Here is a 14,238-nt window from a genome sequence, read left to right as displayed (position 1 = left end):
AGGGGGGAAATGATCATCAAATAGAGAGTGAAACTGAACTAATCATTTGGAGCATTTTTTAAATTAATGAATAAATGAGGGAATGAGTGAATAAAGGGGGGAAATGATCATCAAATAGAGAGTGAAACTGAACTAATCATTTGGAGCATTTTTTAAATTAATGAATAAATGAGGGAATGAGTGAATAAATCTGTGAATGAATGAATGAATGAATGAATGAATAAATAAATAAATAAATGAATGAATGAATGAATGAATGAATGAGAGCATGTTTGAGAGCATGTGTTGAATGAATAAATGAGTGAAGGAGTAAATAAATCTGTGAGTGAATGAATATATGAATTAATAAATGTTTCAGCAGTGAAAATTAAACCACACTGAACTGAATTAAACTGAACTTCAACTCTGAAAACTGGACTGACACGGATTCAATTTAAAATTAGAAATTGAATTAAATTTCATTTATTTGAATTATATCTGTGAATAAATCAGTGAGTGAATGAATGAATGAATGAATGTTTGAGAGCATTTAAATGAGTGAATGAGTGAATAAATCAGTGAATGAATGAATGAATGAATGTTTGAGAGCATGTTTAATGAATAAATGAGTAAATTAATGAATTAATCAGTGAATGAATAAATGAATTAACGAATGTTTTAGAGGATTGGTTGAATGAATAAATGAATAAATTTGTGAATTAATCTGTAAATGAATGAATGAATGTTTTATTTAGAGCATTGGTTGAATGAATAAATGAGTGAATAAACCTGTGTGAATGAATGATAGAATACGTTTGAGAGCATTTGTTGAATGAATAAATAAGTGAATGAGTGAATAAATCTGTGAATGAATGAATGAATGAATGAATGAATGAATGAATGTTTGAGAGCATGTTTAAAGAATAAATAAGTATATTAATAAATTAATCAGTGTATGAATGAATGAATGTTTTAGACCATTGGTTGAATTAATAATTGAATAAAGTACTGAATTAATCGGTGAATGAATGAATTAATGAATGTTTTAGAGCATTGGTTAAATGAATGAATGAGTGAATAAACCTGTGTGAATGAATAATAGAATATATGTTTAAGAGCATGTGTTGAATGATTAAATGAGTGAATAATTCTGTGAGTGAATGAATAAATGAATGAATGAAAGAATGAGACCATTTGTTGAATGAATAAATGAGTGAATAAATCTGTGAATGAATGAATGAATGAATGAATGAATGAATGAATGAATGAATGAATGAATGAATGAATGAATGAATGTTTGAGAGCATTTGTTGAAAGAATAAATGAGTGAAAAAATCTGTGAATGAATGAATGAATGAATGAATGAATGAATGAATGAATGAATGAATGAATGAATGAATGAATGAATGAATGATTCAATCAATGAATCAATGAATGAATGAATGTTTGAGAGCATTTGTTGAATGAATAAATAAGTGATCAAGTGAATAAATCTGTAAAAGAATGAATGAATGAGAGACTAAACAAATGTTACCTGGGCAGTTAGATTAACAAATTGACAAAATTCAGAGAGAACAAACTAATGAATAACAAACACACATTATAAAAAATGGAATGTAGAGAAAAACTATTGAATGAACAATGAACAAATGAACAAATATCAGTTTCACTAGAGGGAACAAACAAACGAGAAAGTATTAGAACAACAGATACAAAGGACAAACAAAAGTTAGAGAGAAATTACACACTTACAATATTTAGACAACAAGTGACAGTAAAAGGGAAACAAATGAGTTGTACGAACAAACAGTAAGTTACAGACTAACAAGAATTAAAGAGAAACATTAGTTTGAGAGAACAAACTACTGTATAGAGTGGGAAAACATTGAACATGTGTAAAGGCCTGAGAACAACCTCTAGTTAGTTATGCTGGGTTCACACTGAAAGCTAATTTAAGTATTTGTTTGAGTAAATTTCTTACAAAGTAAATGCAAACAAGCAAATAAATGCAAATGTACATCGAGCAGCATAAATGATATGAAACTTAATTGTGTCTTTGGTGCAAGTTCAAAAAATTCAACTCCAGAGGAAAAAATATTTGTGAGTAATCTAGAGATAGTGACGCAATGCTTCGTCTCTGGTGTGACCCCAGCATTAGTTAGGGAGAAGCTGTAGTTACCTCTACCATCCAGAGTGTGTCCCTCTCAGAGGTGATGAACTCTGGGGTAAGCAGCTCCTCGTAGGGCTCCTCCTGGTATGGATCATCCATGTAGCCCAGCTCGGAGTCTTCTTCAGCAGCAAACGGGTGCGTTTCAGCCCTCTCCGGCCATTCCGCCACTCCAACCTCCTGTCTGTACAGCGCTGGAACAGGACTGGGTGACGGGGAGTCTGAAACAGGCAAGAGCGAAAACATTATAGATGTATAAAATACTGATTAGTAGGGACGACACGGCAGGTAAGAATTACAAAAAAATAAAATAAAAGTTTACGTTCTTGTCAGTTTTGAGATTTTGGTCTTTTAATAAAGTGTTTTTCAGTTTAATTTTAAGAAAACATCCAAAATACATGTTTAAAGTTTCACACTTCATCAGCTCTGCGGAAAATGTTAAAAGGCTGTTTCCTCTCTGTTTAGCTGCACTTATGCCGAGTTCAGACTGCAGGATTTTCACAGTAGTCATGTCACAGATCTTTTTAAACTGCATGACTATCTGAGCTAGTTATTTGTCACTGCTTTGTTTACACTGCAAGATGGATCTACGACAGGGGGTTTTACACTGTATGACTTTACAATAGAATCGCTTTGTCCAAACTACATCTCACAACAAAAAACACATAGTATATCTTTTGTTATTAACAACATACTGAGAAAGAAGACTTTAATGGGGTAGAAAAAGTACATGTTTGCTTATCTGGGTTTAAAGGGAATTAGCAATTTCTCCTCAAATGTATTTATTTTTTTTGACCCGGTTGTGGTATTGCTCACATGACACATCAAACAGACACGGGTGCTCCTGCCAAATTTCTGCTAGTTTTTCCTCCATTTCTTGGGTCCAAATAAACTGAAAATGAGCACTTTTAACTTCTCCCTCAACCTCCCACTGACCTGCAGGTACCCATACTAATGAAATCTGCTCTCTTATTGGCTGTAGGTGATCTCTGATTTGAATCACCGACAGCTCCAGATATTTAGCACGCCAAATATCTCACAGGCATCAGCGACTCATCGGCATTTCTCTTAGATCGCGACTTTGATAGTTCACTCTGTGTGATTGTCACTCACATGCACGAGCACCGATTTGCCTGTGATTTCAGCCATTTGTCTGCAATTTCTCAAAACTCCGAATTTCTCTGAACTCGCCATTACTTGCAACAAACTTTACATTTTTTTTTTTTTTTTTTTACAGAGGAATTTTTTAATGCATAATTTGCCTGATTTTACTTTACTTTTTTTTCAGGCTGTTCAGAGCGTAAAATAAAATATCAAATAATATAAAAATAAAATAAAATAAAAATAAATAAATAAAAATAAATAAAATAAATAGAATAAAATAAAATAAAATAAAATAAAATAAAATAAAATAAAATAAAATAAAATAAAATAAAATAAAATAAAATAAAATAAAAACCACTTCCTCTTCTTGTCAAATTTCTGAAAGTCTCTTCAATCGTCACTTTGGACAAAAGTGTCAAATCACTAAATGTAAAATAAATAAAAAAATATATAAAAAAAAAATAAAATTAAATTAAATTAAATTAAATTCTGACCTGCTCTCCTAAAGGACGTTCTTTGTCCTACTCCAGACCGCTGTCTCCGTGCAGGTGGAGGTCTGTTTCTGGTGAGGTGAACATCTAAAAAGTTCTCTCTCTCCACCAGGTCCAAACCTGCTAACAGACTGGAAAATCCATTGGAACAATGAGGAAAAGTGTTTTGACATTAGTTTTGGCTCTTTATCTTCATCTCTGTTTGAAACAAGCAATTGCAGTAATTTGTATTTATCCAAGTAGCCTGCTGTATGTACAGTATACAGACATGAAAAAAGAACCACTTAATTAAAAAAATAAACATTACAACCTTAACATTGGGAATAGGCTTATGTTTAAAGAGCGTTTTGAACACTGTCTGGTAACGTGGATGCTTCAATTTTACCCCAAAGCCTTATAGATTGCAGCTTTCATATACAAGAGATGAGATTTATATGTTGTATATTAGTTCTCTTTTACCTATCGTTAGGTTCACGGCTGTCCTGCAGGGTCAGAGGTGCAGGGGACTCAGGGCACTGGACCGTCTCGGGCCCTTCAGATGAGGGTGTATCAGTGGCGCCCCCTGTAGATGAACCCTCTCCTGCCTGCTGCTCCTCTGCAATGGGGTGCTCCAGCATCCAGCTCGCCAACACCTCAATGGTGCGCGAGTCCACCTCACCCGTCACTCCTAAAAGAGGTCACAAAGAGCTCAGGGAGAATAAAAAGAAACGGTTCAGACAAAATTGACTGAATTTCCACTACCGGTCAAAGTTTGGGGACAGTTTTTTTAATGTTTTTCTTTTTATTATTAAAAATCATTCTGTTTGTCAAGGCGGAATTTATTAAATGTAAAAGAATTAATTGTTAAATATTTATTAAAATTTCAAACAACTGCTTTCTTATTGTATGTAGTTTAAAATGAAATTAAGTCCAGTCACTGTTGCTTTTATTACTATTACCATTAATAAAATTAATATTAGGAATAATAATATGGGGGGAAAGGAATTTATTCTTATCACTTTTGTGTCTTTTAATCGACCAAAATGTTTAGACTAACAACAGATTAATTTAATCTTTTTCTTTTGTATGATACCATCTCTTAACCAAACATACTTATTTTTTACTGTGTTGCATACTTCTTAAAAGGAACTGCAGACAAGGGAAATAGCAGTATAAGAATACATATAGTGGTGGGGGCTTGCTCCAGACTTCTGTCTAACAAGAAGTCTAGACACGTCACAAGGAGCTGGACGCTTGTAGGAGTTGTAAAATATATTAAAGATGCATTTAACTGTTCAGTTCTGGTATGCAGAGAAGGGTTGCAGGAAGAGGAAGTATGTTTGGGTGCAACAGCCAAAAGACTGCAGAATGACTGATAAGTGACGTTACACCAAAACTCCACCTGTTAATATCAGTTGTGTATATATGCTGGAGTCAAGTAAATGTAAGTTAGTTGCAAACCTCCTGAATTTAATTCTTGTATTGCATTGGGGTAAAGTACCCCAGAGCTCTGTCATTGAATTCATTTGCATCAAATAAAGTACTAATATTTTTGACTCTGAAGAAAACCCTCTCCTGACCTTTTTATTGAACACACATGGAATTGGCTAGATGCTCCAACAATAATACTAATGATAATAATTAATATTAAAGTGATTTCTAAAGGATCATGTGACTCAGAAGACTGGAGTTATGAAGCTTAAAAATTAATCTTATTTTACGGTGCAATAACATTTCACATTTTTACAATGTGCACTGTATATTTGATTAAATAAATGCAGCCTTGGTGAGCAGGATAAGCTGATTTTAAAAATCCTACTGACCCCAACCTTTTGACTGGTAGTGTATGGTTTAAATCTTGTGACCACTTAGTCACTTTTTGTGCATATAAATTATGTTATTTAAAAATCTTCAATTTTAATAAAAATGTAAATTGACTACAATTTTAACAAAATGGAAACTGACTTTAAAATTGTTAGATCAAGCAGCCAAACATGGTTTGGGTAATTCAATTATTTATTTTAATCATAATAAATGTGACCTTTTAAACTATATTTATACACAAATATCTCATTTAAATTAATATTTTTCTATAGGATGTTTTACAATATTATATTTGTACATATAAATCTTGAGCTGATCAAAAAAATAACAGTCCAAAATTAGAACATCTAAATGTATATGTTAAGGTAAAAATTTAAATAAAAAATGTAAAAAGGGCAAAGTTTGAGAGAAAAACTTCCTTAGTTTGTATTTTTGGTCCCACTTTATATTAAGCAGCCTTAACTGATATGTACTTACATTGAAATTAATAATTTAGTACATTGTACTTATGATAATTATTACTCATGTTTTTAGATTGTATTCATGATTGATTAAATACATGCATGTAATTATATCTATAACTCATTTCGTTAATTACATCTTTAATTAGACTGTTGACCATCCCTTACATTTTAACCCACCCTTAAACATAACCATACCACCAAACCCACCCCTAACCCTACTCGTATCCTACCTCAAGAGCAGCACAAGTGTTCTGCAATACATTATCAACACAGTAAGTACTGTACATTGTATTTATTTTTGATGCAAGTAAATAGTAGTTAAGTCCACCTAATATAATGAGGGAGCGTATTTTCCCCAATATTGCGCATGCATTTAAATCCATTACGTTTCTATTTCTTAAAAGTTTGTTACTTTAATAAATAGATCTGTTTAATAAATCTGTTATGTTCAAACACACTAAAAAATATGACTTATATTCACTGAGAAATGGATAAAAATATTCATTTTCAAAAGGGATGTACTTAAAGTATTTATGTTAAGAATTGTGCGTTTTCTCTTTTTTTAATTTGTTTTTTATATGCATTTGTTTACATGTAAAATATTTAATAAGTTAATCTTAATTTAAACTTTTGCTTTGCTTTTATTCAACAAATACAACTCTTGATATGTACATTACTAATATTTTTAATAAAATTGAGCTAACATGAACTAACAAAGAATATGTGCATGTTTATTAACTGACATTAATGATCATTGAAAACTGTAACAAATGCATTTTTCATTGCCACGGTGTTCTCTTTTCTTGATTGCAATATGATGCAATCCAAATCAATTGCTCACAAATAATATGCAAACAGTGTAATTTGGTTGCTGAATTTTGCTGAACTGTAGAACTAACACTTATAACACAAAATAAGATGTCGTGCTGTGCTCCACTAATAATTTCCAATGATTGAGTCGAGTGCTCCAGTAGGGAAAACAGTGAGGGGTGAAGCAGGATCTCATGAAGGGAAAGTGTAATGAGTGAGTCATCAACAGCTAATAATTAAAGAGAAAAAAATCAAAAGAAAAAAAATCTTAAAGAGATTTATTCACTTGAAGAATATCTATTCACCATTTACTCAACCCTAGTTCCACTCGTAGTACCGAACAGATTTTTTCTGATGAATGTTGGAAACCGGTAGCCATTAACTTCCATAGTGACAACAGTGCCAAAGGCTACAGACTTCCAACATTTTTCAAAATATCTTCTTTTTGTGTTGAGCAAGACAAAGAAACTGAAACGAGATTGGAATAAGTGAAGGGTGAGTAAATGATGACAGAATTTTAATTTTTGGTTGAACTATCCCTTTAAAACACTTGTAGCTCTAAATATCTGCACTGGGATTATTGGTTTTTAATTACTGATAGCTTGATACATTCGACTATTTTCAGATGACTGACAGCAGGTATGAATGGCTCTGGTACCTGCCGCCTCCATGGCCCTGTAGATGTGTCTCATTGAGAAGCCCATTTCAAGCAATCGAACTGGGACAAACATTTGGGGCTGTTCTGAAGGACAGAAATAAAATATTACATAATAAATCAGAACGTGTTTATACTCGGCTGACTAATGCAGTCAGTCAGACAACATGATTTTTAAACTGTTTATCTTCAAAATATAGTGTACAAAATAATACAAATTATAAACTTGTTCTATTAATGCTTTTAGATATTCCTTAACTTATTTAAATTTAAAATTTAACACTATATTTAATATATTTAAAAGATTACATTTACAATATAATTTGATTTACACAGCAGTGTATCAATAGGACCTTAGTGATAAGCAAGAATTGCTTTTAAAAAAATATTGTAATCTTAAATAAATAAAAAAAATATACAAGATATATATATTAGGGTTGTAATGGATTAACGGTTGATCCATGACTTTTACTGATCACAATCTACGGTTCTGAACACATGTTACCAACGGATTAATATATATATAACTTGTACAGTAGATTAAAAATACACATGTATGCATTTAGGCTTTACTATAAAATTTAACGATGACGGAAGAAGTTGTGGTAGGTTATTTGCAATGTGTTGGGTTTCTTAGGTTATTTACAGTGTTTTCTGTCACTACTTGTTTAGTCTGTAATATTGCATTCAATGTAAGCTGCATGATTTATCATTTAAAGATCGGGATCTCAACACCTACGCAACCTAAATTATAAATGATGGTAATTTCCACACGTTTATTAATCATTCTGATCGCTGCATTCAAATCTGAAAACACAAAAATCAAGAAAGAGATTGAGTCTTTAATCTTTTAAGTCAGTTATAAAGTTACAAACAGTCAAATAACAAGGAAGAACTGGTATAACAGTTTATATATTAGATAAAACCACTGATGTTTATGGTAGAGATAAAAACACCGTCATGTGCTCAAAAATGAAAGTTTCAAGCAGCAATTACATTATTTAACCAAAAGGCCATAAAAAAATATGCCACTAAATAATAAAAATGACACATTTAGCAATGAAACCTGAAGTTTTATGAGGGAATAACTAAATCATTTATTTAAAAAATCTAGAAATTATGGGTTTTACAAAATATAATGTTAGATTGATGCATTTAGCATTATAAGCAACAGTAGTACTGTAACAGTGAATTTTTCAAAGTACTGAATATTTTACAATTTATTTTTATTCAGCTGATTATTTATTCATTTTATTTTATGAATCCAACAGTGTCTTGCAGTGCTGTTTTTTTACATTTGTTTCCTCCTCTTTTCTTAGCTGATCCAAAAAATTATCCTATCTGTGAGTAAAAAACCATAATGTGATCTGAACCGTGAAAATTGTGATCCATTACACTACTAATATATATAAATATATATATATATATATATATATATATATATATATATATATATATATATATATATATATATATATATATATATATATATATATATATATATCTTGCAATAAACAGATATATAAAGGTCTTGCAATTCAAGGGTTTTAAAATAAAAAAGTGAAACCAGTGAACACATTATATGAAAAACTAAAACATCTTTTTAATGATACAAGACTCAAATGTGAAACATGCACAAGCAGTCAGTTTTCAGACAAAACATAAACCAATCCAATTGTTACTTTACAAAAATCTATTTAATAACTCCTATAACATCATCTAGATAGAGCCATGCAACAGTCACCCACATTGCCAGGATGTTATTAAAGCGGTCTTACCCACGGGGGTCCTGGTCTGACCGCAGGGCTCCAGAAAGCTGGTCTGCTGCTCAGTGAAGCCCTCACAGGACGCAGAGCTGGTCAGACTGAGGCCCGGAGGAAGAACCGGACTGTGGACCAGACCTGCCAGTGTGGGGAAACGAGCCAGAACCATCCGCCTAGAGAAGCCCAGCCAAACACACATGCACACACACACAGCAAACCTTCAGCCTGAGCATGGTATTTGCTTTTAGGGCTGGGTATTGATTAAGCTCTCAAATTTGATTTAGTGAATATAGATTTAACACAATATTTCTAAATATAAGCATTAAAATTTAAAACAGGACAGAAGTAGTAGAAATATAGAAAATATAAAAGGGGTTGAAGAAAAAACAGTGGGATTCCCAATTTATACAAAGAAAAAACATGTGTAAACATACATAAATGATAAAATATATCAAATAAATTCTTCATATTTTAATAAAATATTGATTTTATGAAACATTCTTTCAAAGAGCACTAATTATTATTATTTTTTGTTATGTTGTGCTTTGACAGTGTATTATTAAGCTGCTGTTACTCTAAGACATTATTTTAACAGACAGAATGGCTTTATTCAGTGAAAACAGAAATACATCTCCTAGATCAGGCATGTCCAAACTTGGTCCTGGAGGGCCGGTGTCCTGCAAAGTTTAGTTCCAACCCCAATCAGACACACCTGGGCTAGCTAATTAAGCTCATACTAGACTTTCTAGAAACATCCTTGCAGGTGTGTTAAGGTAAATTGGAGCTAAAATCTGCAGGACACCAGCCCTCCAGGACCAAGTTTGGACAGCCCTGTCCTAGATGTATTTTATCCTGCTTATTACATGGCTACTTGCACACAAAACACAACAGTTCGCCACAAAACCTTGTTCTGAGTTTATTAAGCCTTTAATTAAACGCAAAGCTGACAGAAACGACATCTGATGAAGTATATTGAACTGACCTGCAGATTATCCAGTCACAAGATGGCGCCAAAAAGTAAAAACACAAAGCTGATAGCATAGAGTAAACTACCAATCTATTATTTAGTCACAAGATGGCGCCAAACAATTCAAAACAGTCAAAAGCAGCGGCATGACAGACAAGCAGATAAATATGAATGTAAATATATAGATTTGAACATATTCACTGACGGTCAAGGTTATTACAAGTTCCAGGATGAGTCTGCATTGTTTACAGCAGTGTTTCTCAACCACCATCTCTGCATATTTTCCGTCTTCTTAACCAAACACACCTGATTTTCAGATGATCAGCTCATTAGCAGAAACGGAAACAACTGTAATGGGTGTGAAAGACAAAGGAGACATCCAAAGCATGCAGTGTTGGTGGTCTTCTAGGAACGTGGTAGGGAAACAATGATTTAGAGGTTTTTAACTGCAAAAAAAAAATACCTTGGAATGTCATGACTGAACAATCAGAAGCAAGTATTCCAGATAGCCATGTAATAAACAGATAATTTCCCAGTATTATTGTACCTTGTAATAATATTAAATAATAATATAATAATCCCCAATAGAATACACAAGTAAAGACCTATTGTATTAATGGCTTATGATAATTAATATCAAATCGACCACCAAAAAAATTTAATTTTAACCTTTTTTTCCCCAGCCCTACTTGCGTTATAAAGCCATGCTGACACACTTGAGCTTAACAGCAGCATGAGTTCAACACACACTCTCACCTGTGCTCTCACACACACTCTCAGTGAGCTGTCTGTGAGTTTGTGTCTGTGTCTCAGTCGACAGTGATCTGAAGTGAGGACATCCAAACACATCAGACAGTTTACCTGACTGTGTGTGTGTGTGTGTGTGTGTGTGTGTGTGCGTGTGTGTGTGTGTGTGTGTGTGTGTGTGTGTGTGTGTGTGTGTGTGTGTGTTAGACAAAAAAATTTTGTTAAGTTAATTAGTACTGCTGGAATAAAATTTAAATAAAATGAGATACAATTTAAAAAACAAAATAAATTAAATTAAGTTTAAAAAATTAAATAAAGTGTTGCTAAGTAAATAAGTACAGCTGGAATTAAATGAAAAATAAATAAATAAATAAATAAAGTAACAAAACAAAATAAAAGTAGTTGCTGAGTTAACTAATAATGCTGGAAATTGGAATAAAATAAAACAACAAAAAAATAATAAAATAAAATAAAATAAAATAAAATAAAATAAAATAAAATAAAATAAAATAAAATAAAATAAAATAAAATAAGATAAAATAAAAAGAGTTGCCAAGTTAATTAGTAGTGCAGGAATAAAATAAAATAAAATAAAATAAAATAAAATAAAATAAAATAAAATAAAATAAAATAAAATAAAATAAAATAAAACAAGTTGCCAAGTTAATTAGTAGCGCTGAAATAAAAAAAAATTTAATTAAATAAATAAATAAACTAAAACAATTCATTAAATGATTTGAGTTGAAAATCTGTAACCATAATTATACCATAGTATTTGTTTTTCCTACTATAGAAGTCAGTGATTACATGTTTTCAGCTTTCTACTAAATATCTCCTGCAATAAAATAAACTCATAAAGGTTTAAAATCCCTTGAGGGAGAGTAAATAATGAGTCAATTTTCATTTTCTTGTGAACTATCCCTTTAAGTGCTTATTGCCATGAACACATGTAGACTAATCAGTGGTATTGTATGACAGAGAAACTCACTGCAGCAGGTTGATGGGCAGGAACGGGTTGAAGTTCTCCAGTCCATCCGCCTGCAGGGCAGTAAGGAGGGAGGCTGTGAGGTCATTGGTGGAGGGTGAAGCTGATTGGCCGAAGATGGCTGTGCCCTCAGAGCCATTGCTGTAAAGAGAGACTGAACTGGAGGACTTGGACACCGGCTGAGAGGAAGAGTGAGTCCCAGAATCTATGAAAACAGACACAGAGCAACAAGTAATTAAAATGCAAATTAAATTAGTAAATTAATTAATTTGTAATCAAAAATTTATATAATAGTAATTCCATAAACAAAACTACTACTAAATACAGATGGTATTACTAAAAATGAAAACTATATAAAATTATAAATAAACAGTTATGTCATATTTGTTATTATTATTATTATCATTATTATTATTATTATTAGTAGTAGTAGTAGTATATATTATTATTGTTATTATTGTTATTATTATTAGGTAGAATGCTGAATATTGGTTATTTGTACAACAATTGTGTACAACTACAATATGTATTTAGCATAATAATATTAAAATGAATAAACAACAACAACAATAATAATTTTCAACGTTATTACATTATCAAACAATGATCAAATGATTTTAATTAAAACATGTAAATCAACATAATGATTTACAACAACAATGTTAAAATTATATTAATTATATAAACTCATATTATTGTTGTTATTATTATTATTATTATTATTATTATTATTATTATTATTATTATTATTACAACTATAATGTGTTTAGAATAATAACATTAAAATATAATAATAATAATAATAATAATAATAATAATAACAACAACAACAGCAATAATAATAATAATAATAAAATTAAATGTTATTACATTATCAAACAATAATCAAATGATATTAATTAACAAATGTAAAACATGTAAATATGATTTATTTTTTAAATATATTTTTAATCTAATAAATTATTATTATTTTAAATAATCATGAACAAGTTAGATGTAATAAATAAATAAACAACCATACTAATTATTCATATAATATTAAATGTTATTACAATATTAAACAATGATCAAATTATATAAATTAAAACATGTAAAAAAATGATTTGCAACAATGTTAAAATTATATTAATCATATAAACTATTATCATTATTATAATTATAATTATACTTATAATTATACTTATTATTATTATTATTAGCATTAGAATTAGCATCAGCAATAGCATTTAAACTAAATATTTAGCAAGTGCAGAAGGTGGAATGCTGAATATTTTTATTTGGTTGTGAATACTACAATTATAATATGTTGCATAATTAAAAATATATAGACTAAAAGAAAAAATTAAAATTTAAATAAATAAATAAATAAATAATATATTTAAATAAATAAATGATATATGATATATATCAAAATAATGATAACAATAATAACCATTAATGTATTATCAAGCACACTGACCTAACTTTATCCACTAAAACATGTAAATCAACATAAAAAATATACAAATTATATAAACTAATAATAATACATTATTATGATTTTTATTATATATATATATATATATATATATATATATATATATATATATATATATATATATATATATATATATATATATATAAGATTTTATATTTTAATATAAAGAATTATTAATATTCTTAAATAATTATGAACACATTAGCTGTAATAAATAAACAATAATATTAAATGTTACTACATTATCTAACAGTGTTCAAATGATATAAATTAAAACATGTAAATCAACAGAAATAATAATTTTCAAAAACAATGTTAAAATGATACAAATTATAAAAACTAATGATAATAATTATATTTTATTATTATTTATGTATTATAAATATATTATTAATATAATTAATTATTAATATTTTAAATCATTATGAACAAATTAGCTGTAATAAATTAACAACCATAATAATTATTATAATATTAAAAGTTATTACATTATGAAACAACAACCAAATTATATAAATTAAAACAAGTAAATCAACAGAAATAATAATTTGCAACACCAATGTTAAATTATAAAATGTTATACACCAATACTAATAATAATAATTTCTTATAATTATACTATTATAATAATTAATTGTCAATATTTTATTAATACTTTTAAACAAATGAGCTGCAATATATTACAATAATAATAATAATTATTTTCATTATTAATATTACTATTATATAATAATAATAATAATAATAATAATAATAATAATTATTATTATTATTATTATTATTTTTATTATTATTATTAATATTACTATAATAATAATAATAATAA

The 14,238-nt window shown here is 29.4% G+C and overlaps 1 protein-coding gene across 20 annotated transcripts in view; it reads right to left on the bottom strand.

Annotated features, from left to right (window-relative positions):
* The window catches only part of LOC567670 (probable E3 ubiquitin-protein ligase HERC1), a 167,731-nt gene that overhangs the window by 65,219 nt on the left and 88,274 nt on the right, over window positions 1-14,238 (bottom strand). For 14 of the 20 annotated variants that reach the window (XM_073935784.1, XM_073935787.1, XM_073935790.1 and 11 more), the window contains exons 39-44: window positions 11,939-12,140; window positions 9,252-9,409; window positions 7,477-7,560; window positions 4,201-4,408; window positions 3,745-3,872; window positions 2,159-2,367 (exon numbers count right to left, since the gene is read on the bottom strand). In XM_073935784.1, coding sequence (XP_073791885.1) covers window positions 2,159-2,367; window positions 3,745-3,872; window positions 4,201-4,408; window positions 7,477-7,560; window positions 9,252-9,409; window positions 11,939-12,140 — 989 coding nt within the window. Of the gene's footprint in view, window positions 1-2,158; window positions 2,368-3,744; window positions 3,873-4,200; window positions 4,409-7,476; window positions 7,561-9,251; window positions 9,410-10,959; window positions 11,028-11,938; window positions 12,141-14,238 lie in introns of all 20 variants that reach the window. The other 6 variants (XM_073935797.1, XM_073935798.1, XM_073935801.1 and 3 more) reach the window with 1 other exon arrangement.

The sequence above is a fragment of the Danio rerio genome, chromosome 21, assembly GCF_049306965.1.
Source record: "Danio rerio strain Tuebingen ecotype United States chromosome 21, GRCz12tu, whole genome shotgun sequence".
NCBI lineage: Eukaryota > Metazoa > Chordata > Actinopteri > Cypriniformes > Danionidae > Danio > Danio rerio.
The sequence above is the reverse complement of the archived record's forward strand: the minus strand, read 5'-3'. Positions and strand labels throughout refer to the sequence as shown.